The 24,636-nt window shown below is 37.4% G+C and overlaps 1 protein-coding gene across 1 annotated transcript in view; it reads right to left on the bottom strand.

Annotated features, from left to right (window-relative positions):
• ywhaqb (tyrosine 3-monooxygenase/tryptophan 5-monooxygenase activation protein, theta polypeptide b) overlaps positions 1–24,636 on the bottom strand; it is a 40,016-nt gene that overhangs the window by 6,832 nt on the left and 8,548 nt on the right. The window contains exon 3 of the mRNA XM_052153208.1: positions 3,389–3,512. Coding sequence (XP_052009168.1) covers positions 3,389–3,512 — 124 coding nt within the window. The remainder of the gene's footprint in view (positions 1–3,388; positions 3,513–24,636) is intronic.

Raw genomic sequence — 24,636 nt, 5'->3', positions numbered from 1 at the left:
TTTATGATTATGACTGATTTTGACAAACTACTAATTAGATTTAACTATATATACTAAAACAGTTTGCACCTTAAATATACAAAAGTGTTGCCACAAGGCATTTCTTTGTGAGGCAAGGTCAAATAGGTGAATTTTATTTTAGAGGATGCAAGCACTATTAGATACCGCATCCCAGTCTTTTGGTTGCGTAGCATCTGAAAGTTTTTGTTAGTCAAAAGCGCTCTATTTTTTTAGGCTAAATGGAGATTTGAAACACACTTCTCAATATCGCTTTATTCTGCTGTGCTTCATTCAGCTCAAGTTGGTTTCACGACTTATGTTATCTGTACTGCTGGAATTTGACTGCCCCCTACGGACACATATTCATAAAAACATCAATGCGATACATCTTGAATGACTCAACTGAATGGCTCTCTAAAAACAACATTACTTTATGATGGAATTTACATAAAAGTTTATATGGAGCATGATTAATTTAACACGTTATTCGTCACATAATTTATCACACCAAATTAACATGATAAAATGACAGCCCTAATTATTATAATATAATACTGAATTATTATTGTTGTTTTGAGGATTAGATTTGCTTCATACAATATATTTGTTTAGTGCTGTCAAAAGTATCGGTACTTTGGTACGAAGTCGTACTAAAATAAAAAAGATGTAAGTGTTTCCAAGCACAGACTCCATCTGGTATCAGCATGCAGTATGACTGACACAAGACAGCTTCAAATGCTCACAGGCTTAATTTGAACAAGTGCTCTGTTACTCCTTTTACACGGAAATGGACAATTAATCCAAGTGGCATTTATTAAAGTGATTTATTAAACCACTGAAGGCTGCAATCTTGGCGTGGATGAGCGGCGTACTTTAAATGAACGTATAAATATGACCATTCATACTTCAGGAAACATTCATGTTGTTTGAGATGACAAAGCAGAGAACTTATCTACTGTGAACCACACAGCACATATAAACTACAGATTTATATAATTAAATCACAGCATTTGTGGTTTAATCTCAACTCAACTTTATATAGCATTTAAAACAAGAGATGACCCAAGTGCATCACAGTAATACAATTTAAAACACAATTTCAATTGGACAGACTCAAAAGGACAATGTAAATAGATGAGATTTCAGAAGAGACTTAAGTCTTCAATGATCACACGGCTGTGCCACAAACTGTTTATCCAGAAAAGTGAAGGTTTTAGCAAAAAACGCATCATAAAAGCAGGATTCAAAATAAAAGCTAGATGCTTGAAATTGAAGAAATTATATAAAAATATATTACAACTGTATGGTAAAATGTAATATTCCTTGTAATAATAATAATAATAACAATGATTGATTTTATCACAAGCAAGACTGCAGCTGAATTAAGGTTTGGCAAAAAAAACTGCAAATGACATGTTAAAAGTTTTATTTTTACTTGACTAGACACCATTTTGATTAAACTTTAAAACATGTTCTGGAAAATAAGAATGATTAAAATTAACTAAACTTGTGTTCAATAGGACATTACCATATTAGCATATTTTTGCTGTGGTATCGAGAACCGTGAATTTCACTGCTATCAGTACCGACTACTGAAATTGTGGTACCATCTGGTAGCCAACTCCATTTCTGTTGCATTTACATTCGTTTTATTTTATCAGAAAAATTTCAGTGTGAATTTGACAGTTTATAGTTTTCCACATAACAAGTCTGGTGGAATGCTGTCACCACCTAATTTTCGGTGATAGGCCTACTGTGTGAAATTTTATGATTTGTATAATACAATTTAGGGGGCACAGATGTTTGGAATTGCGTGAAGAAATACATTTGCAGCTCTTTGCTTTCACATTACTTGGGAAATACTCTGAGATGCTGACACACAGTTGAAGTTTTCACGGACTGACCATCACGCAACTTTCGTGAGCCCGTGTCTTAAATTCATCAGTCCTGTGCGATACTTAAAGAAACAGCAAGATGTGCTGTAGCTGTCAAAGATGCCCATCTAGCACGTGATTACATAAGAAAACATTTGTAAGTGCCCATGCTGACCCCTGTCCACCACCAAAAGCACCTACAATGTGCACGTGAGCATCAGAACTGGACCATAGAGCAATGATGAAGAAGATGGCTTGGTATGATGGAATCAGATTTTCTTTTAGATCATGTGGATGGCCGGGTGCGTGTGCATCGTTTACCAGGGGAAGGAATGGCAGCAGGATGCATCATGGGAAGAAGGCTGGCCATTGGAGGCAGTGAGATGCTTTGGGCAATGTTCTGCTGGGAAACCTTGAGTCCTGGCATTTATGTGGTTGTTACATTGACACGTAAAACAGAACTAAAGATTGTTGCAGACCACGTACACTCCATGTCAATGGTAATCCCTGATGGCAGTGGCCTCTCTCTGCAGGATAATGTGCATTGTCACACTGCAAATATTGTTCAGGAATGGTTTGAGGAACATGACAAATAGTTCAAGGTGTTGACTTGGCCTCCAAATTCCCTAGATTTCAATCCAATTGAGCATCTATGGGATGTGCTGGACCAGCAAGTCCAATCCATGGAGGACCCACCTCGCAACTTACAGGACCTAAAGGATCTGCTGAAAAAACATCTTTGTGCCAGACACCACAGGACACCTTCAGGTCTTGTGGAGTCCATGCCTCAATGGGTCAGAGCTATTTTGGTGGCACGAGGGGGTCTACACGATATTAGACAGGTGGTTTTAATGTTATATTTTTAAAGCGATTATAGATAAAACATATTTTATATATTGCCCAGCCCTTCTCTTCATATCATGAGATCATGCTCATCTGCTCAGGGAGTGGGACTGTTTGAATAAGATTTTGTTACACATCAGTCTATTGTTGTGGTAACACAGTGGCATGTAACAACAAAATAAACAGCTGTTCACATGTCTCAGATGGCTCCTTCATGTGCAAAGCTGGTGGTTCTCAGCGTCGTCGAATAGAATAACGAATCTGCACAACGGGAAAATGCATCGGATATATAATTTGAAAATATCAAATATCGGCTGATTTCTCAGCCTCTGCGATATATCGGTTGACCACTAATATTGAGATATGTATTGCCAAAGCTGCCATAGATTCTATACTCTATTAAAAGGTCTAAAACAGGGCCCAGAAATATAAAAAATAAATGAACAATAATCTTAAAACAGATGCCCAGTTCTCAAATTCTAGTGTCGAATCATCAGTAAAATTTAAAAAGAATAAAAAGCTTTAATGTTTGTTAGTGAGAATGAGCAGATTATAAATCAGTCTATACTCAAACTTCACGTATAGACATTTTCAGTTACTGCATATCAAGTCCAGTCCTGCATTCCACAGAAATATATTTGTAAAGCCTACAAAACATATTATAGTCTTACTTGTTTTATCATCTCCTGAGGCAACTTCAGCAAGGTATCTGTAGTAGTCGCCCTTCATCTTCAAGTAGAAGACTTTGCTCTCAGGATTTGAGGAATTCTCAATTAAATATTTGTTCAGCAGCTCCTGTAGGAAGAAAAAAGTGGCAAATGCACATTAGTAACAATACTGCACAAACAGTCAGAGCAACTAATTGAGGCAGAGTTTAGCTTCCATATTTGGATAAATTAGATCATGTTGTTTCTGTACATCACGGTAGTAGTCATTTTATAGTTTTTTGCTTAAAGTGGGATTTTCAAATATATGCAAGATATACCACTATTTAAAGGGTACAACAGGGCTAAAGGCAACCCTTAAAAGGGATAGTTCACCCAAAAATGAAAATTCTCTCATGACTTACTCATCCTCATGTCATCTCAGATGTGTATGACTTTCTTCTGCAGAACACAACTGAAGATATTTAGAAGAATATTTCAGCTCTGTAGGTCCTCACAATGCAAGTGAATGGGTGCCAACATTTTAAAATACCAAAATCCACAAAGGGAGCATAAAATCCACAAAGGGAGCATAAAAGTATATCCATATGACTCCAGTGGTTAAATCCACGTGTTCAGACATGATACAGTGATCAGCCACAACATTAAAACCACTGACAGGTGGCTCCTGTCAAGGGATGGGATATATTAGGCAGCAAGTGAACAGTCAGTTCTTGAATTTCGAGTTGGAAGCAGGAAAAATTGGCAAGCGTAAGGTTCTGAGCGACTTTGACAAGGGCCAAATTGTGATGGCTAGATGTTAGGGCAGGTCTTGTGGGATGTTCTCAGAATGCAGTGGTTAGTACCTACCAAAAGTAGTCCAAGGAAGGACAACTGGTTAACCGGCGACAGGGTTATGGATGCCCAACGCTCATTGCTTTGCGTGGTGAGTGCAGGCTAGCCCGTCTAGACCGATCTGACAGAAGAGCAACTGTTGCACAAATAGCTGAAAAGCTTAATGCTGGCCATGATAGAAAGGTGTCAGAACACACAGTGCATCGTAGCTTTCTGCGTATGAGGCTGCATAGCCGCAGACCGATCAGAGTGCCCATGCTGACCCCTGTCCACCACCGAAAGTGCCTACAATGGGCATGTGAGTGTCAGAACTGGACCATGGAGCAATGGAAGAAGATGGCCTGGTCTGATAAACCATTGTTTCTTTTAGATCATGTGGATGGCCGGGTGAATGTGCATCGTTTACCTGGGGAAGAGGTTTACCTGCTCTTTCAGCAGGATAATGCACCCTGCCACACTACAAAAATTGCTCAGGAATGGTATGAGGAACATGACAGAGTTCAAGGTGTTAAATTGGCCTCCAAATTCCCCAGATCTCAATCCAAATGAGCATCTATAGGATGTGCTGGACCAACAAGTCTGATTCATTAAGGCCCCACCTCGCAATTTACAGGATCTGCTGCTAACATCTTGGTGCCAGATACCATAGGACATTGTGTTCAGGTCTTGTGGAGTCCATACCTCAATGGGTTTTGGTGGCACGAGGGGGACCTACACGATATTAGGCTGGTGGTTTTAATATTATGGCTGATCGGTGTGATAGGTGTGGGTGAGAAACCGATAAACAGTAATTAAAGACATTTTTGTCTTAAATCCTCCTACCTGCCCAATAAGGGGACATATGCATTAAGAATGTGAATCACGAAAAACGACAGAATGAGAAAGTGAAAGTAATGTGGAAATTGACCGAGCAGGGATGAGAATTTATAGTAAAAGAAGGACTTAAAATATTGATCTGTTTCTCATCCACACCTATCAAATCGCAACAGAATAGATGGATTTAACCACTAGCGTTGTCTGGCATACATTTATTCTGCCATTGTGTGGATTTTACAGCTTCAAAATGTTGGCCCCATTCACTTACATTTTATGGACCAAAAGAGCTGAAATATTCTTCTAAAAATCTTCAATTGTGTTCAGCAGAGGTCATACACATCTGGGATGGCATGAGGGTGAGTAAATGATTAGAGAATCTGTCTTTTTGGGTGAACTATCCTTTTAAGGAAATTTGGCTTTTTTCATGGTATCAAAATGGGGTTTTTTTGGCACGTTGCATCAAAAAGCAATAGAACCCCATAATAATCAATGATGCCATCTACACAGGAAGCGTCCATTGCGCTGAAAATAAACGGGTGTCGCATTCCATTTTTCACGTCGACGTGTCTAGTGTACACAGCTTCAAGCAGTTGTCACGTCAATGGACGCGCCAAGTGTAGGTGTGTACAGGGTGTAACGCATATCATTGAGACACCAAGATGCTGTTTTGAGTAACAACATTATGCTTACTCAAAATTACTGCTTTTGAAAAAGTCAACTATTTTCTGTTCATTTCAAACACATTTGGCATTTTATTACATCTCAGGAATTCTACAAACAAACTAATCTCTATTATGATTGGATGAGCCCACTTTAAAAAATAAATAAAATAAAATCTATTCATCAAAATCTAAAAAGCCAATGTGTTCAATAGGGGCCTTTAGCCCCTGCAACAGGGGGGCTAAATAACCCCAAATTCTATCCTTTCACTAATTGGACAGTTATTGATTTTGTTTTTTATTTAAATGACATTAAACAAAACTGAAAATGCTAAATTAGTATTTTGTGTCAAAAGAAATGTTAATTTCAGGGATTTTCATTAGATATATAAATTTGCAATATTTTAAAAAAATATGAAATATTTGATAAAAATGCCTCAAAATCAATCTTTAGACACCACACGTAAAGAACTCATGGATCAGAAAACGTGCAGTGTATAGTGACAAACAGGTGTTTAGGAACAAGATGTGGTAGTTTGTTGCCATTTAGTGTTTGAGAAAACAATGGAGCCTTTTACCCCACAGGGCATTAAGCCCCGTTGTACCCTACGGAATTATGTTTTATTTAGGTCACAAAGAAGATACAAACCAGCATTGAATAAGTTACAGCTGGTTGCTCACCATCTTACACACATGCTAAATCAGGAATGGTATGAGGAACATGACAGAGTTCAAGGTGTTAAATTGGCCTCCAAATTCCCCAGATCCCCAGTAGGGTACAATGTCAGCTCAACGTCAACGTCATCAGCTCATCCCTATACTAGTACCACTCCTACACCCACTCAAAATAGTTAAGAGATTTCCCTCCCAAATTAATTTTAGTCCAGGATTAAACTTAATCAGCATTTTAGAGCCTTTAGTGCTGGTACACTCCATCCATCCATCCGTCTACCAATCTGAAGGCCTTTTCACAACGAAGGCGGCATGAATGATCATAGTTAGCACATTCATGCCTTTACAATTGGTGGTGGTAATCGACAAGGAATTATTCCCTGGTATGGTAGGTGGCTCAACGCACCTTTGAACCTCCGCCCATCACAGGTCAGAAGAATTAACCACTTGGTAAGTAAGCAAAACAAATCAAGACAAGCAAACGTGTTGGGAGTCCTCTAGCGAGCAGATCGAAAAATGTAAACAATTTCTCCACAAGCAGCAGCAGTGATACTGCAGAACCAGTTCTGTTTGTTGATTAACTCAATGAGAAAGAAAACATTCAAGACCCTTTTACAAAGTATTTCAGTTCACCTGCTGGACAAGTTAGGGTTGCTTAACAACTTGACTGACAGTACTGTCATGTACACACAGTCTGAGGGGTGATTAGAAAGAGTAAAAAAAATACTAGCACACACACACACAGCGGAGAAAATGTCAGAGGGAGGCAAGGGGGTCTGACATAAATGAGTGTGTGAAAGAACAATGCCATGTTTCTCCCATTGAAGATATTTTGGCGGCCGCCCAAGTGATAGCCTATTTAGGACTGCCGAGGCAGATTTAATGATAATCTCGCAATCAGCTAAAGGCTTCTAATCTGCACTTTTGCAAGAGTGTAACAGAACCAGCTTGTGCTAATGATCTGCTCTGCTCTGATACGCGCATACAACAACCGGGCTTCCCTCAATATTGCGGAGCGCAGAACCCAAAACTGATGTGACCAATTTCAATTCTAGTGAGACTTCTCTAGTTTAAAGCGTTACGGAGTCAACGTCAAGTCAAACCCATCAAACAGTAGCAGCCCTAACATGCCAAACAGCACTGAGTGGGGAGAGAGCAACACTGTGCTATGCGTTAAAAAAACAAAATCATCATTACCGTAATTTCCGGACTATAAGCCGCAACTTAACTCGCGGCTTAAACAATGACGCGGCTAATATATGGATTTTTCCCGCTTTCAAATTTTATAATTTAAAAAAAAAAAAAACATTCTGTGACGTGCTCAGTTTTTTGGCGCCGTGAAGCTTTCATTAGACCAATGAAATTGCCGAACGGGTTAAGGTCAAACAACTTTTTTTGTTTACTGTTTAGATTAAATCGAAGGCTCAAACTTCCCATCATTCTGATTACGGTAGTCATTTTGTCACCTTCACCATGGCAAAGACATGGAGAAACGCATATGATGCTGCTTTCAAGTTGAAGGCGATTGATCTGGCTGTTGGAAAAGGAAATAGAGCTGCTGCATGGGAGCTTGGTCTTAATGAGTCGATGATAAGACGTTGGAAACAGTAGCGTGAGGAATTGACTCAAAAAAGACAACTAAAGCTGAGGCTATTCAACTCCGACACCGAAGGAGATGACTTCAGTGGTTTCAGTGCACAGGAGGAGGAAGATAGTGACCAATGACTTTCTTGGTAGGCTACTGTTTACTGCAAATGTTTTATTACAAGCTGTGTGTGGCAGCGGGGGCATGGTCAAGCGCCAGTCCGGGAGAGAAAAGCTGTAAGGGCGCTTACACCTGCTCTAAATTATGTCTAACAACGGTGTCTAATTTCAAGTGCCCTGCTTCACGTGTCCTTCTTGGGAAAACTGTCACACTGGCACCATTGTAAACATTGCCACAGCAATGTTTACAATAAATTGTATAAAGTTTCTCAATTCTTGGTCTTCTATGCGACAACACTAGACTGACGTGTGTCTGTCTGTCACTCACTCACTCTCTCTGCTGCATTTTTATGCCGCTCTCCCCACGCTTACTGAAATTAGACACAGGTGTTAGACATAATTTAGCTCAGGTGTAAGCGCCCTTACCGCTTTTCTCTCCCGGACGGGCGCTTGACCACGCCCCCGCTGCCACACCGTGTTTCGTTAAAGCCTATTTATTTTTGTTACAAGCCGTGTTTCGTTAAAGCCTGAGTAAAGTTCATTTGTTTCAATGTACCGGTAGGCACCTGCGGCTTATAGACATGTGCGGCTTATTTATGTTCAAAATAATATATATTTTTTAAATTCAGTGGGTGCGGCTTATATTCAGGTGCGCTCAATAGTCCGGAAATTACGGTACACATCATCCCCTTTACAAAATTGTTTCACGGTTTTATATGAGTCAAATTATAGTTTCATATGAAATAATCTAAAAAGGTAGAATCTATTAGACCTAATTTTATATCAACAGTGGCAGTTAAAGTTTCAAAATGTGTTTCAGCTAGTATTTATTATTTCATAAATACTATAATTTGTTATAATTTTCAAGACTTGCTACACTGACCTACAATAATCTATAATGTATTACAATATATACAATTATATTTATTACATTTACATATTTGGCAGACGCTTTTATCCAAAGCGACTTATTACAGGGACAATTGCCCTGGAGCAACCTGGAGTTAAGTGCCTTGCTCAAGGGCCCAACAGTGGCATCTTGGTGGTGATGGGGCTTGAACCCCCGACCTTCTGGTCAGTAACCCTGAGCCTCAACCACTGAGGCACCACTGCCCCTTCAATTAAAAGTAAGCATTGTCACATTTCATCAATTAGTGATCACTTGTCATAAAATTCAGATATGGCTTAATGATTGCGAACTGCTCAGCAACAGCTGGAAACACTCACAAGCCCCGCATGCTTGGAGAAAATACAACAGTGCTGCGTATTGACTTTGAAGGATGCAGTGCATGCATTTATTTAATTAAATTGTATTCTTTTGAAGTTTGATAATCACATTAGGTCATATCACGATTTCCATCTTTCCGCCCTCAAATTTAAGAAAATTAAATGATAATTAAGAGTTTTGTTATATCATTCAAGATGCTTAAGACTTTTTATGACCTTACATTTTAGAAAACTGAATTTAAGACATTAAGACTTAAGGATCCGTGGGAACCATGTGAAGGCAAAGATTTGATGTCTTAATTTAAAAACATAATTAAATAAAATAAAAAATTCTCTGTAAGGAATGTCTATTGAAGAACAGCTGTGTCTGAAATGACAATTCAAAACTACCATCAACCAGTCAGTGTGTTGTCTGAGCTAGGCGAATAGTTAGTGCAAAGGAATCAATGTTGCATTATGTATATTATGCCCATTTGTTTTCAACAAATAAATACTGTATATACAATATATCATTTTAACTTATCAAACTAATTTGGTTATTTTAGAATATAAAATATAACACATTGCCATAAGCTATTCCTATTATCATAATGTTAATTTTGCAAAATACAAATGGAGGCCAAAGAGTAAAATTGTTCAAAAACCATTTTTGGGGCTGTACTGAATTATGACTCACATGACAATTCGCCTTAAGTCCCAATGTTTTTGCATATGCATCCTGAGTTAGCCTGAGATCCTGTGCAGTGACAACAATATTCTTATAACGCTCTCAGGTGACTGACTCACCATTTGCATGTGCTCCGCGAGACCTGCAACTGGCACGAAAGCACAATTAACTTCTGAACAAAAAAACTCAAATCAGACATGCTCATCACAGGTATTTCTTTCGTTTGTTCTTCAAAATGTAAATCAGGTGTGTTTCCTGAAACATACCTCTTTGTGTCTAGCGGCATTTCTTGTTGACAGTGTCGGGAAAATGTGCAAAATCGACCCTTCGCTAAGCCCCACCTTAAAAGCATTTCAGACCAATCCTGTCTTAGCAACTGTTGCCCGCCGCCACTCGGACACGCGCTGGCATTTATACAATGAGAGTAATGTGTGTTTAAGTCGTTTTAAGCAGGATTTTATAAAAAAATTCTCAAAAAAAATTAAAACACTTGTAACAGTGACATGAGGATAAACAGTGTTTTTTTTTATGATAAAATCTTTAAATAAATAGAGAAAATTATGCTATCGATTAGTGTGTCATTCCCAAATGAGCATACTATAACATCAGCGACAACATCTACATTTTCTCCAAGGTAAATGAAAGCAAACAACTTAACATTAGTTCATGTACAGTATGTATTGATTCTTGTCTTAGTCAAGGTGATGGTAAATAAAGAGTTCACAACATCAAAATTAGTGTTATGAATCTTAATCAGTTCTTTTCACTTGCACTAATGTTATGACGTTTGCCACAATTCTGATTCACAGACTGTACAGATTTCAAAATCAAATTACTGTGTAATTGAGCAATTTCTTTTACAAAAAACATCAGATAAATATGCTTTATAGTGTCACTCTTCACTCCAGCCCAAGTAATATTATCCATTCCATTTATGAGAATATTTTGCCAAAAACCACGGTGTTCACCGAAATCTCCCATTCATTCCAATGGGGAGTTCTGCAGAGCTTGTCAGGGCGAGCGACAGTAACCAAGCTGGGAGGAGCTTATTGAAGGGTCAATTAAACGCCACTGTGCATGAATACTCTGGCTGTTAGACTATAAATATGGTGGGGGCGCGACATGTAGTTTACACCATCCAACAGTTGATAAGCCTTTTACAGCTAAACATTATTAAAGCAGTGTCAGACAGAAATGGCAGAGACAGAAACTCTCCATAACACCTCTCAAATAAACTTTTGGATTATGCATAATAACAAGAACATTAAATCACAGCAGAGGATTTTATTGTCCGACAGTGAACAAATGGTGCTTTGATGGCTGTAGCAGTGGTGCATGAAATTACTAAATGTAAATAAGAGAAAAACTTCTTAGAGAAAATCTGTTTGTGTGGAAATCTGCACAAATATACAGTAGCTGCCTATATTTATCTTTTAATCACTGTAGCATTAATTTTTACATGTTTTTTGTTACATCGTTGGCTCAAGAATAACGATTTGTAACAATCTATTTCCCCCCAGCCCTATGTGGTATGGTCCATACTCCTTGTCGCAAGATGAGAGATCTTAATGTTCTTCTTTATTCTACAATTCACAGTATTCTTCATGCTCCTACAAAGCACTCTTCAGATTAGCACACACAGAAAAACAATACTGACAAAATGGTGCACTGGGAGGAGGTTTGCTCAAACTTACGAGTCCAACCATTTCTTTCTGTGATTAACAAAGGCCTGTAAATCCTAAAGACTGCACTGCAGACACAGACAGACGACATCAAAAGTTTAAGAAATAATCTCCAGGATGTTCATTCTAGTCTGGCCTGCCACATGCATTTTTTGAATTCTTCACACTCGTCAAGGATTCTCAGCACGGAAATGCCAGTTGTGGATGAACAGTCCAGAGTAACGAGGTCAGTGCTGTTCAAGCATCCAGTTTCTGACCTAAAATCCAACAGAGATTTAGATTCCAACAAGCTGACCGAGATCTACAGCAGCGGTTCTAAACTGATGGGTCGTGACCCCCCCCCCCCAAAAAAGGGTGGCAGATCTGTTCTGATAGGGTTGCAAACAGCAGGTTAAAAACAAAAAAAAACAAATTGCAAATAGTAAATTATGTAATTATGAATCGTTAGGATTAAAAGGTATGCCGATATATCGGTTTTACCAATTAATCTGTGAAGATGGTTGCCTTTTGGAACAACTGGTTATCTGCAAAAATGCTGATAGTATCCCCCCCCCTCAGTGTTCCTCTGTGGCCGGCACTGGAGAACAGTTAAAATGGCTTTGTTCTACAAATGTAACAGCAGCCTCTAGAGTTGAAATAAAACCATTTCTGACACCTCGTCGGGATTTGCTGTATCTAAATCTTTAATCATTGAAAATATTCATCCATATTTCTATCCTCACTTCACAACATATTTTGATTATATAATTAAAGGAATGTTCTGTGTTCAATACAAGTAAAGCTCAATCGACAGCATTAGTGGCATAATGTTGATTATCACAAAAATGTATAAAGACGCGTCCCAATTCTCAAATAAGAACATCAAGGAAAAACTGTTATATAAAGAGTATAATATACTCTTAATAGTTTAAATAAACAAAAAACAAAAACCTTTTGTAAAAACAAAGACAGTGTACCTAAAAGGCCAAATTTATTTTTAGTGTTACCATTTTAGCATATTAGTCAAACACTATAAACTAGTGTTGGGTTCGAGCCTACCTTAGTAGAGTCAGAGTCTTTAAACAATCGAGTCTCAGTCGAGTCGAAAAGGGGCCGAATGAGTCAGTTCATGATTCCGAATTAAAATTGTAACCGTAAACTCAACATCAATATTTTAAGCTATTTTAACCTTCACAACTAAGAAAAACTATTTGTCAATTTCAATGCAACAAAAACATCTCTGTAGCATTTCATATTCAAATTTTGATTGGAACACATTTTTAAAGTGGTTTAAGAATGAAATCGTTTGCTTTAGGTGTATAAAGACAAAACTGTCCTTCAACACATTTCTCATTGCGTTTCGTTGACATTTCAATTATTTGTTGCTTTTTCCCCTCCACCCAAACATACAAAGAAAGTGAATGCTGTGTTAGTATTACAACCAGAGTTTGTAAGAATTTTACATTTGTTTTTATTTCTACTTCATTTTGTCCATTCAATTTAGATTAGTTTTATCCACAATTATGGGTACATTTACATGTAATGTTATGTATTAAATACATTTAATGTGTTTAATCCATTTAATAAATGGTAATGTTAAAATATTTAATAATGCCCATAAAATTAAACAAAATAACAACAGAATCAGATGCCATTATACACTTATTTTTATTCTACTACCCTTCACACTTTTAAGTCTTCCTGCTTTGACCAGGTGTTGACTACTTCCTTAAAGATAACATTTTTGACAAACTCACCCTGGGCTGAAGTTTTCACATTATATTTAGTATGGATAATAGGTGAATAGAGAGTTCTCTCCTCACTTGTGTTCTTCATTGTATTTTCAAACTTTTTTGCCATTGAAATGCAAGTGCCAGCTTTACAGACAACACACAGAAGTTGTGCTGGACTGAGTTTCCACTGTCTTTTTCGTGTAAAGGGGAAATATCAGTCTGATAAAACATGTGTTCTATTCAATAATGTGCAGAGTTGGGGAATGTGTACTTTAAAAGTGTAAATACACTACCGGTCAATAGATTTGAAACACTTGCCTGAAATGTTTCTCATTATCTTAAATATCTTTTGATCTGAAGGAGTTTGCTTAAATGTTTGAAATTGGTTTTGTAGACAAAAATATAATTGTGCCACCATATTAATTTCATTATAAAACAAAAAGTTTATGAAAAAATAAGTTTATGAAATTGATGACTTGGACCAAATAATAAAGAAAAGCTACAGATAAGTGCCCAGAATAGATGGGGAAAGCATCCCAGGGTGAAACCTCAAGAAGTTGGTTAAGAAAATATCAAGAGTTCATGTCTGCAAATTCTAGGCAAAGGGTGACGACTTTAAAGATGCTAAAATATAACAGCTTTGATTTATATTGGATTTTGGATCGCAACTTCATTCCCATAGTTTCATTTGTTATTCCATAGACTTGATGGCTTTACTATTATTCTAAAATGTGAAAACATTTATTTATTAATATATATATATATATATATATATATATATATATATATATATATATATATATAATAATAATAAAGAATGAGTGATTCAAAACTTTTGACCGGTAGTGTATGTCATTTATATTTCTGACACATATTTATTGTTTGGCATGTTTGCTTTGTACAGCCCATGTTTGCTGTGTGGTGTTGGTTGATGTTTGATGAACACACAATTTAATCTGATTGCACTTTATTTTTTCAGTTTTTCAGGTAAAATAAATAATAAATCAAATTAAAAGTTTGAAATCCAGCTGCCTTGTATTATTGTGTAGGCCATTGAGCAACGAAAATCACACCACAGAACCACTTTGTATCCAACTAACGGTATTACCGGTATAACCGGTTTTCACATGGATATGAAAATTATGACATCGTGGCAAGTCTATGTAAACCATCTACTTCAATGGGGAAAGACCAAAATCTCCAAAACGGTTAGTCAATATTACAATTAAAGAACATTCATAATCATCAGCAAAATCTTACAATAATGGTATCATAAATTGTGCTTCTTAAGCTCATTCCTCACGCTGATTCAGCAACTGTGCGTGCATGTTCTCAAGTTGACTGACAGATGATGTCTTGATCTAAAAGGTGATTGGCTCTTTTACATGTAAGGCAGGACTTTTCTACATTTGTTGGCCATTTGGCGTTTTAATTTCCCCCATTAATTTTAACATTAGTGGTCCATCTCTGCTAATCTCTCACCGTTATTGTAATGGGGCCATTTCATAAGAGACCATGGTATGTTTCAGGCTTGTGTTTAGTTAAGTCCTGCATTAAGCACCAAATCTGAATTTTATTAATGGGATTTTGGTTGAACAATAAGTTGCAACTGGGATTTTATTCATTTTGTACTCTTGTAGCCTATGTTCATGAAAATGTTTTAATATTCTATAAATTGATTTTCAAAACTTTCAGTCGATTAAACAATTATCAGCCTTTCCCAACATCAGTCTCAGGGAAATCTGTTTAGTTTTACAGGATGAAGAAATTTCTCTATTCAGCCATTCATATAATAATGTTGCATGTTTAGGGCATGTAATATTAATAAATGAATGTTTGATTGTAAGGACATTTTGTACGATAAACAATTGTACAATTTAGGTACAGTGTCGCCACTTAAAGGGATAGTTCACCTAAAAGTCCAAATTCTGTGATCATTTACTCACCCTCATATTGCTTCAAACCTGTTAATTTATTTTGTGAAACACAAAAGGAGATGTTAGGCAGAGTATTACATCGCAGTCACCATTCACTTATTTTATGGAAAGCAGCAATGAAATTGAAGGGTGACTGTGGTCAATCAGTCCTTAACATTCTGCCTAACATCTCATTTGTGTTCCACAGAAGAAAGAAAATTATACAGGTTTGAGCATTCATTGATAACATATCATGAAAGCTGGCAGCATATGGCAGGCTGTCTGGACAGGCAGGGATGTAGACCAAACGTGATCCAAGAGAACATTCAGCAATGAGGTGAGTCACAGACACACCCTCAGTCCTCACAGACAGGCTGGGATATGAAGCTCACTACACAAACACAGTTCACCCTCAGTTAGACTGGACTGTAGCAACATCACTGATAACAGCTCTACTGACAAACCAGAAGGAAGTCTAGAGTGACTGACTGCGACTAGGCTATTTTCTCATTCCAAATGAAACACTATGGATTTTATGAGCAATTTCAAGGTTTTGATGACATTTTATAGAGTGGTGTGGATTAAATGGCCAAAACAAATCAGTGACAGTGCGAATCATGATTTCCAGTGATAACATTGTTCAGGAAGATGCATAAAAATCTCAAAGCACATTTGCCCAGTTTGAGATTATTGACATTGGCCAAAAACTGTAACAGAAGATTTACCTCGTGCTTGTATCAGTTACCAAAACTACCAACAGCCTTGTCAATGGATAAATACTGTTTTCAAATGTTTTTAGTGAAACACTAGAGTTAACATTTTTAAAACGATGTAAAATAAGTGTTCAATCCATATCAGCAATTTTGCCTACATATCATTTACTTTCACTAAATGTAAATTTATTGGTATTATATCAGCCACAGTCTTAAGACACGTAGTATTGCAGGGTTCCAACTAGAAGTGGTAGAAAGAGTATTTGACAAACAGTATACATTTTGGATTAAGATCTCTATCGTGGTAATGCAAAATAACAAGATATGTGATGCACAGAACGTGCACATTACACAATCTGTCAGAGAAATGGAGGAAGGTGGAGCGGCTGCTGGTTTCTCAAACTGCTGGCTGTGAACAAGACGAGGAGGATATTGTGAAAAAAGTTAGTATAACGTGGGGGGGATCAGTTTGAAACTGATCCCGTAGGATTCACTGGTTCCCTCACGGACAAGGTTGGACCTCTCATGCGTGAGAGGCCAGGCAAAAATCTACATTTTCTAGTTAATCTTCATTTCGCTATGTCAATTCTTAAAATGCCAAGATCACTCTTTTTCTATCTGCAATCCCCTACAATCATATGTGCGTAAATACTTACCATATGCCCCAAAAACATTTTTGTAATTAGCCACTGGCTGGTATTTTTTTTTTACATTTCACTCACCAGTGTTTGAGTGGTGTAGTGGCAAATAATTTCAGCACAGAGATCTTTTTACTGCGTGCTGAAAAAGTTTTCATTTTCTGTGTGATGCGAGTCCATTGGGTCTAAAGACTATATCCAAGCAAACCATTTGCTCTTTAATAATGTATTTTTTAATATCCTATTAGTTTTCTACGGACAGATATTTATCAAAAACAACAAAAGCAGCATTTCATTCTAATCACACATAGCATGAAGGCTGTAAAGAAACCATTCGACCAAACGAACAACTATCAAAGTCCCTGCCACAGATACAGAAGAGAACTGTACCGTTTTAGCATCTTGTTCTACATATCTAAGTAAATGCTTGTAAATAGAACAAATTAGGCATGTATACAAACTTGCAACAATATACAGTATATATGTAATTTCAATACATCATATTTATTGATGTAATACATGGACTATATTAAAAAAAAAAAAAAAAAAAGCTAAAATGTCACCAAAATGATGAAAAACAAAATGTGTAAAATGAATGTCTGTAATTCGAACAGGGGTGCCAAACATGCAGCAAAATGTGACAATAAAAGGACTCCGGAGTGGCCTGCGGGATGATTGGAGGAAACAAAATGCTTAAACATTTTCACGTTGAATGGATGGGTGGCTTGTGGCCAATCAAACCAATCCACAGAGTTGGGGAACATTGTCAGAGCAGAAGGAAGCCAGATTTCTTCCAGGATAACCTTGTACGTGACTTGATTCATGTGTCCTTCACAAAGACGTATCTGCCTGATTCCAGCCTTACTGAAGTAACAAATTTCACAGTGGGTACTCACAGCTCTCCGTCTAACTATTAGGCGACCAGGTGGAAGATCGGTGATGATCTGGTTGTTTTTTACTAGCAAGACAATGCTCCATGCCACACAGCCAGGTCAATCAAGGTGTTGGAGGGCCACCGGATAAAGACACTGTCATGGCCAGCCCAATCTCCAGACCTGAACCCCTCATACAGTGACTCTTATATAATATGGCCCTCAACCTAAAATGAGTTTGACAGTTTAACAGCATTAGCTAAAAGATAATTTTTCATACTATAAGCAAAATGGACATTATAACTGAAATATACCCAAATACAATTTTAATTAAAAGCAAAATTGAATTCTAATCATGATATTGTGATGTATTGCGATATATATCGAATCGTGACACGTGTATCACAATGTGTATCGTATCATGAGGTTGTTGGCAATACCCACCCATACTGCGTAGTAGGGTTGCTCCGATACCAGCCCTGGTACCTCAGTATCAATAATAATTCGACACTTAGGCAACAAATTAAATAAACCTCAGATTTTTTATGAAATTACACAAAAAGAACTGTATAAAGACTTATAGATACAAATGATTCCTTTCTGTTTACATTTTTCTGGATTCAATGTTAAATGTTTTAATTAACCATTATGATCAAATAGTGTTTAATCAAATACATACTGTACAGCTTTGATCAAACAACCGCTTTGGCAGCAGAAATAAAGTTTCAGGCTCTGACATGTCTGTAATATGTGCTCGTGCTGCGTCTGCTCAGGCATCACTTCTGATGTGCTCATGATGCGCTGCGCTCGCGACACCTGCATGTCACCTTTAAAATTTTGTCAAGTGACAGTCGAATGTAACATGAGGATGGTGCAATATAAAGATTTATTTTATGTCGCCAAGCTTATTTGATGCTGTGTAAATGTCGCAAATTCTGTCTTAAACTGATTTGGATTTTAGTCTTTATATTCATGCAATACAGTCAATAAGAAGATTTCAATGGTATTATAACCATCCATTTTAAAACCGAGGTATATTGTGAAACCTTGAAACCGTTACATCCCTAAGCGCAACCCTACTATATAGGCAGGAGTCAGCGAGGCAAGACACACCAAGTTTAGGAACAGACCCTCTGTGAGTGTTCTTGTGCAAGACTGTGCATGCTCCACCTTAATATAGACATGCTTGTCTCCAGCGAGAGCAAAAACTGGGTTGCTGTCCATCAGAAAAAGAGGACATATTCTCTGCCATGTTCTGCGAGATTCACGCATCTATGGTGGTGTCTATTAAAAGAATATAATGGGTTCAATACAAGTTGACAGCATTTGTGGCATGATGTAGATTACCAAAATTAAGGGGAAAAAACCCCACCACACTCCAGAAAGATTATCAGCAAAAAAAGGGAAAAACCACTTAAGCAAATAAAAAAAATAAAGTCCTGCACAGTGCTGCTGCTTGTGAATAGTATACAAATGTATTAATACAATGTTACGGTCAAGCATTTTCTAAAATACCTAATGTAAATATCTGACAGAAGATGCATGATCGAAAATAAAAAAATTATAAATAAATAAAAAAGCTAAAATCTGGTTTACACTATAAAAGGAAGTGATTGGGGCCAATTTTTAGATGGTTTAAAAAGGCAAGATTTTAAAGTTTATAAAAGCATTTACTGGTACATTGCTTCTGTTGAAACTTGCATATTATTTGAGCTGTAAAGTTGTTTAAATCACTGTTTTTAGAGGATTTTAGGGTTAATGACATAACATTGTCATGCAACAAAGTTAGAAAGTGATTTTATCACACTAAAACCATGTTAACACTAAAACTGGCTATAAGACCAAAAATATCACAATATTTTTTCCATATCCTTTAATATCAATAATTTATCACAATATACATTTCATACCATTAATAGGGGAGGAAATGCATTTCACATGTTTGTTAGACCTCAAGAATTAATGTAAACATAATTTGTTTGTTTACAAGTAAACTCCAGAGGGTTAGCTATAGAGGTCGACCGATATTGTTTTTTTCAGGCCGATGCCGATCTTTTGAAATCTGGGTCGGCCGATGGCCGATTATTGCTGCCGATTTATTTTGGCCGATATGTGCTTGTTTTAAACCTCTTATTTGAACCTTTTATTTGAAAGATAAAATGTAACACAAATAATTACTTAAGATAGACAAAATTTCTCAACAAATACATTTATTGAACACTTGACCAATCTGCACTTGTACACTTAAATTAAAAATGTATAATGTAAAAACATATTTTATAAATAATGTATAACAAATATATTAAATAAACAAAGCAGGTGTTACGAACTGCTCCGAGACACGAAGGTTGAGATCCAAATGCAGCTTTAATTAAGGGGCAATCCAGACACGTAATCCAATATTCAGAGCATCCAAGAGAAGCACAGGCATAACTAGGGATGGGTATCGTTAAGGTTTTAATGGTATTACTATCTCACCGATACTGCTTATCGATCCGGTACTTTAGCGGTATTCTTAACAGTTCTTTTTGGTATATATATATATATATATATATATATATATATATATATATATACATAAAGATAAACTTTATATAGGCACAGTGATTTAATTTCAGTAAGGTCTACTAACATTACTGTTCAGGTGTGGTCTAAAAGAAATCTAATAAAGTAATCAATTGTAAAATAACACTGCATAGTTTATCATAGATAGATTAATGCATTGAAGTTATTCATTCAAGAGCTGTAAGTGATTTTCTCTTTGCCTTTTGTTGTTTGATTCGCAGTAATGGCTCAATCGTCAGCATGTTTATTAGGACGCTTCCCCTTTAAGACCGAGTCTAATAGGCTCCTGATGCAGCATATTTTCTCCCAACTATTTCCATAACTACGTCCATTTAAGACATAAACTGTGTTTAAGTGAATCTCCAAGCCGGTCGTTTTGACATATTTGTGTGTATATTTAATCATTTAGACGCATGAAACCCAAAGTAGCCTATAGTTTGCTTGTCTCGTTGTGGTCTGTATCGGAGCGTGCGCCGCCTTGGGAACTGTATCTCTTGCGCTCTTTATTATTAAACACGTCCCGCAATTCAGCAACAGTAGCATTTTACAACAATCACCGATCGTGCTGATTCTGACGTTAAGTTTGAGTTTTAGGGAGAAATGTCAGTGCACCGCTGTGAAGGGAAGGACGTTGTGCTAGACAGAATGCGGCTTATGTATAAATATTCTTTTTATAATCTTTGGAAGGCGAAATCTAAAATAAAATAAGACTAATATCACAGATCTAAACCAGGCTACGTTTGAATGTTTAGTTCTGTCCTCCGTCGTCACTCATTATGCAGGGCTCATGTTGTGCTCACTGTGTCACCGCGTCAGCGAGATCTCTCTCTCTCTCTCTCTCTCGACTGCGAATAGCTAAATTGCATCACAGACAAATGGTTTCATATTATTATACATAGTTATTTTATCTCGCCAGCCATTTCTTTCTCTTTACAGCAATAATAAATGTATTTTCGTAATTTCTCCAGTACCGACAGCAGAACCGATAACGTCCGAGCTTATCAAAGCCAGTCCTTCAATAGCCTATAGTGCGTTGGTATCTTTTTTATTACTTCTCTGCTTTGAGTGACAACCCTCTCAAATATAAGACACACAAACAGAACAAATAAAAATCTCAGATTCACTGTCTGTAATTTTTATTCTAATAATTTTTTCTTGAAGTTGGCAGTAACATATCAAAATATTTTAATTAAATATAAAGAAGTTATACAAATGTAATCCTTACTGTTTTCTCCAAGGAACTTAGCTCCTTCCTTAGGCACTGGATGAGGTCTGCTCACTCTGCTGGAAAATGACTCTAGGGGCAGCGTGCGTCGAACACGTGTTCCACAACAACACTAGGCTGCCCACAGATGCGCCTGCCTAATAATCGGCTTGATATACTTGGATATTGGCCACTGCCAATTATGTTAAAAAATGCACAAAAAAAAAAAATAAAAAAAATCGGCCGATTAATCGGTCGACCTCTAGTTAGCTACCTTTAAATTAAACTCCGTTTAGGATTTAATCCTACATAAGATGTGACCTAGGGCTGCCCCCTGATAGTCGACCAAACGTTAGTTTATGAGAAGAGTCTTGGTCGATCAAGTTGATTGGTCGGTTGGTCACAGGAAAAAAAAAAACACTCCACATGAAACTGACGAACACCATAATTAGCACTGGTTGGACGCTAGGTGATATTATGGAGTAATTTTCATTAAGCAGGGTTAGGGTTAACCCTACACAATAAAGCAAGACAACTTGATTTCAAACTTACACATTTTTTTGTTAAAATAAAGTTCTATGAAATTGGAAAAAATTATGGGCAATTAAAATGTGTTATTCAACTTTTTGAAAGATGGTTTTACAACAGTTGTGAAGGGCTTCTACTTCACTCTCTACTGGTCAGGTATTTAGCTGGAAAATACATCATGTGTGTGAATAAATAAAATTTGTTCCCCCCCTTCACAATATAATATATGTATCCAATTACATCGGCAACCTCCGGGCTGAGGGATCAGTGAGTATTCTTGCTTTGTGATTTTTCATTGACAATTAATTTAATTTATTAAAAAAAATTCTAAATTCAAATTGCACTCCAAATTAAACTAAAAATAAAATAATGAAGTGATAAAAGCATGAGATATATATACATGTACACTCACCTAAAGGATTATTAGGAACACCTGTTCAATTTCTCATTAATGCAATTATCTAATCAACCAATCACATGGCAGTTTCTTCAATGCATTTAGGGGTGTGGTCCTGGTCAAGACAATCTCCTGAACTCCAAACTGAATGTCAGAATGGGAAAGAAAGGTGATTTAAGCAATTTTGAGCGTGGCATGGTTGTTGGTGCCAGACGGGCCGGTCTGAGTATTTCACAATCTGCTCAGTTACTGGGATTTTCACGCACAACCATTTCTAGGGTTTACAAAGAATGGTGTGAAAAGGAAAAACATCCAGTATGCAGCAGTCCTGTGGGCTGAAAATGCCTTGTTGATGCTAGAAGTCAGAGGAGAATGGGCCGACTGATTCAAGCTGATAGAAGAGCAACTTTGCCTGAAATAACCACTCGTTACAACCGAGGTATGCAGCAAAGCATTTGTGAAGCCACAACACGCACAACCTTGAGGTGGATGGGCTACAACAGCAGAAGACCCAACCGGGTACCACTCATCTCCACTACAAATAGGAAAAAGAGGCTACAATTTGCAAGAGCTCACCACAATTGGACAGTTGAAGACTGGAAAAATGTTGCCTGGTCTGATTAGTCTCGATTTCTGTTTCAGATGACATTCAGATGGTAGAGTCAGAATTTGGCGTAAACAGAATGAGAACATGGATCCATCATGCCTTGTTACCACTGTGCAGGCTGGTGGTGGTGGTGTAATGGTGTGGGTGATGTTTTCTTGGCACACTTTAGGCCCCTTAGTGCCAATTGGGCATCGTTTAAATGCCACGGCCTACCTGAACATTGTTTCTGACCATGTCCATCCCTTTATGGCCACCATGTACCCATCCTCTGATGGCTACTTCCAGCAGGATAATGCACCATGTCACAAAGCTCGAATCATTTCAAATTGGTTTCTTGAACATGACAATGAATTCACTGTACTAAAATGGCCCCCACAGTCACCAGATCTCAACCCAATAGAGCATCTTTGGGATGTGGTGGAACGGGAGCTTCGTGCCCTGGATGTGCATCCCACAAATCTCCATCAACTGCAAGATGCTATCCTATCAATATGGGCCAACATTTCTAAAGAATGCTTTCAGCACTTTAGGTGAGAGTGTGTATATAACCACCTTTCCGTTTAACGTCAGGCAAGAATCCGTCTTAACTAGAGGTCGACCGATTAATCGGCCGATTTTTTGCATTTTTTACATAATCGGCATCGGCCAATATCCACGCATATCAAGCCGATTATTAGGCAGGCGCATCTGTGGGCAGCCTAGTGTTGTTGTGGAACACGTGTTCGACGCACGCTGCCCCTAGAGTCATTTTCCAGCAGAGTGAGCAGACCTCATCCAGAAGGAGCTAAGTTCCTTGGAGAAAACAGTAAGGATTAAATTTGCATAACTTCTTTACATTTAATTAAAAACTTTTGATATGTTACTGCCAACTTCAAGAAAAAACGCGATAGGCGACATGACGTTCGGCTACTTTGGATATTGATAGCGTAGTTGAAGTTGCATTATCACAGCTGAAGGGTTGCTATCATGTCACAATAAGCAAGCAAGGATTTTGCAATTACAGACAGTGAATCTGAGACTTTTATTTGTTCTGTTTTTTGTGTCTTATATTTGAGAGGGTTGTCACTCAATGCAGAGAAATAAGTAATATAAAAGATACAAATGCGCTATAGGCTATTGAAGGAGTGGCTTTGGTAAGCTCAGAGGTTATCGCTTCTGTTGTCGGTACTGAAGAAATTAAGAAAATAAATTTATTATTGCTATAAAGAGAAAGTAATTTTATCTCGCCAGCCATTTCTATGTATAATAATATGAAACCATTTGTCTGTGATGCAATTTAGCTATTCGCAGTCAGAGAGAGAGAGAGAGAGAGATCTCGCTCACGCGGTGCCACAGCGAGCACAACATGAGCCCAGCTAAATGAGTGACAGAACTAAACATTCAAACATAGCCTGGTTTAGATCTGTGATATTAGTCTGATTTTATTTTAGATTTCGCCTTCCAAAGATTATAAAAAGAATATTTATACATAAGCCGCATTCTGTCTAGCACAACGTCCTTTCCTTCACAGCGGTGCACTGACATTTCTCCCTAAAACTCAAACTTAACGTCAGAATCAGCACGATCGGTGATTGTTGTAAAATGCAGTCTAGCTACTGTTGCTGAATTGCGGGACACGTTTGAGACAAGCAAAGTATAGGCTACTTTGGGATTCATGTGCGCGTCTAAACGATTAACTACAAAAATATGTCAAAACGACCGGCTTGGAGATTCACTTAAACACAGTTTATGTCTTAAATGGAAGTAGTTATGGAAATAGTTGGGGAGAAAATATGCTGCATCAGGAGCCTATTAGACTCGGCCTTAAAGGGGAAGCATCCTAATAAACATGTGACGATTGA

Source organism: Xyrauchen texanus, chromosome 22 (genome assembly GCF_025860055.1).
Source record: "Xyrauchen texanus isolate HMW12.3.18 chromosome 22, RBS_HiC_50CHRs, whole genome shotgun sequence".
Classification (NCBI taxonomy): Eukaryota; Metazoa; Chordata; class Actinopteri; order Cypriniformes; family Catostomidae; genus Xyrauchen; species Xyrauchen texanus.
Note: the sequence above shows the minus strand (reverse complement) of the source record. Positions and strands in the feature narration are given on the sequence as shown.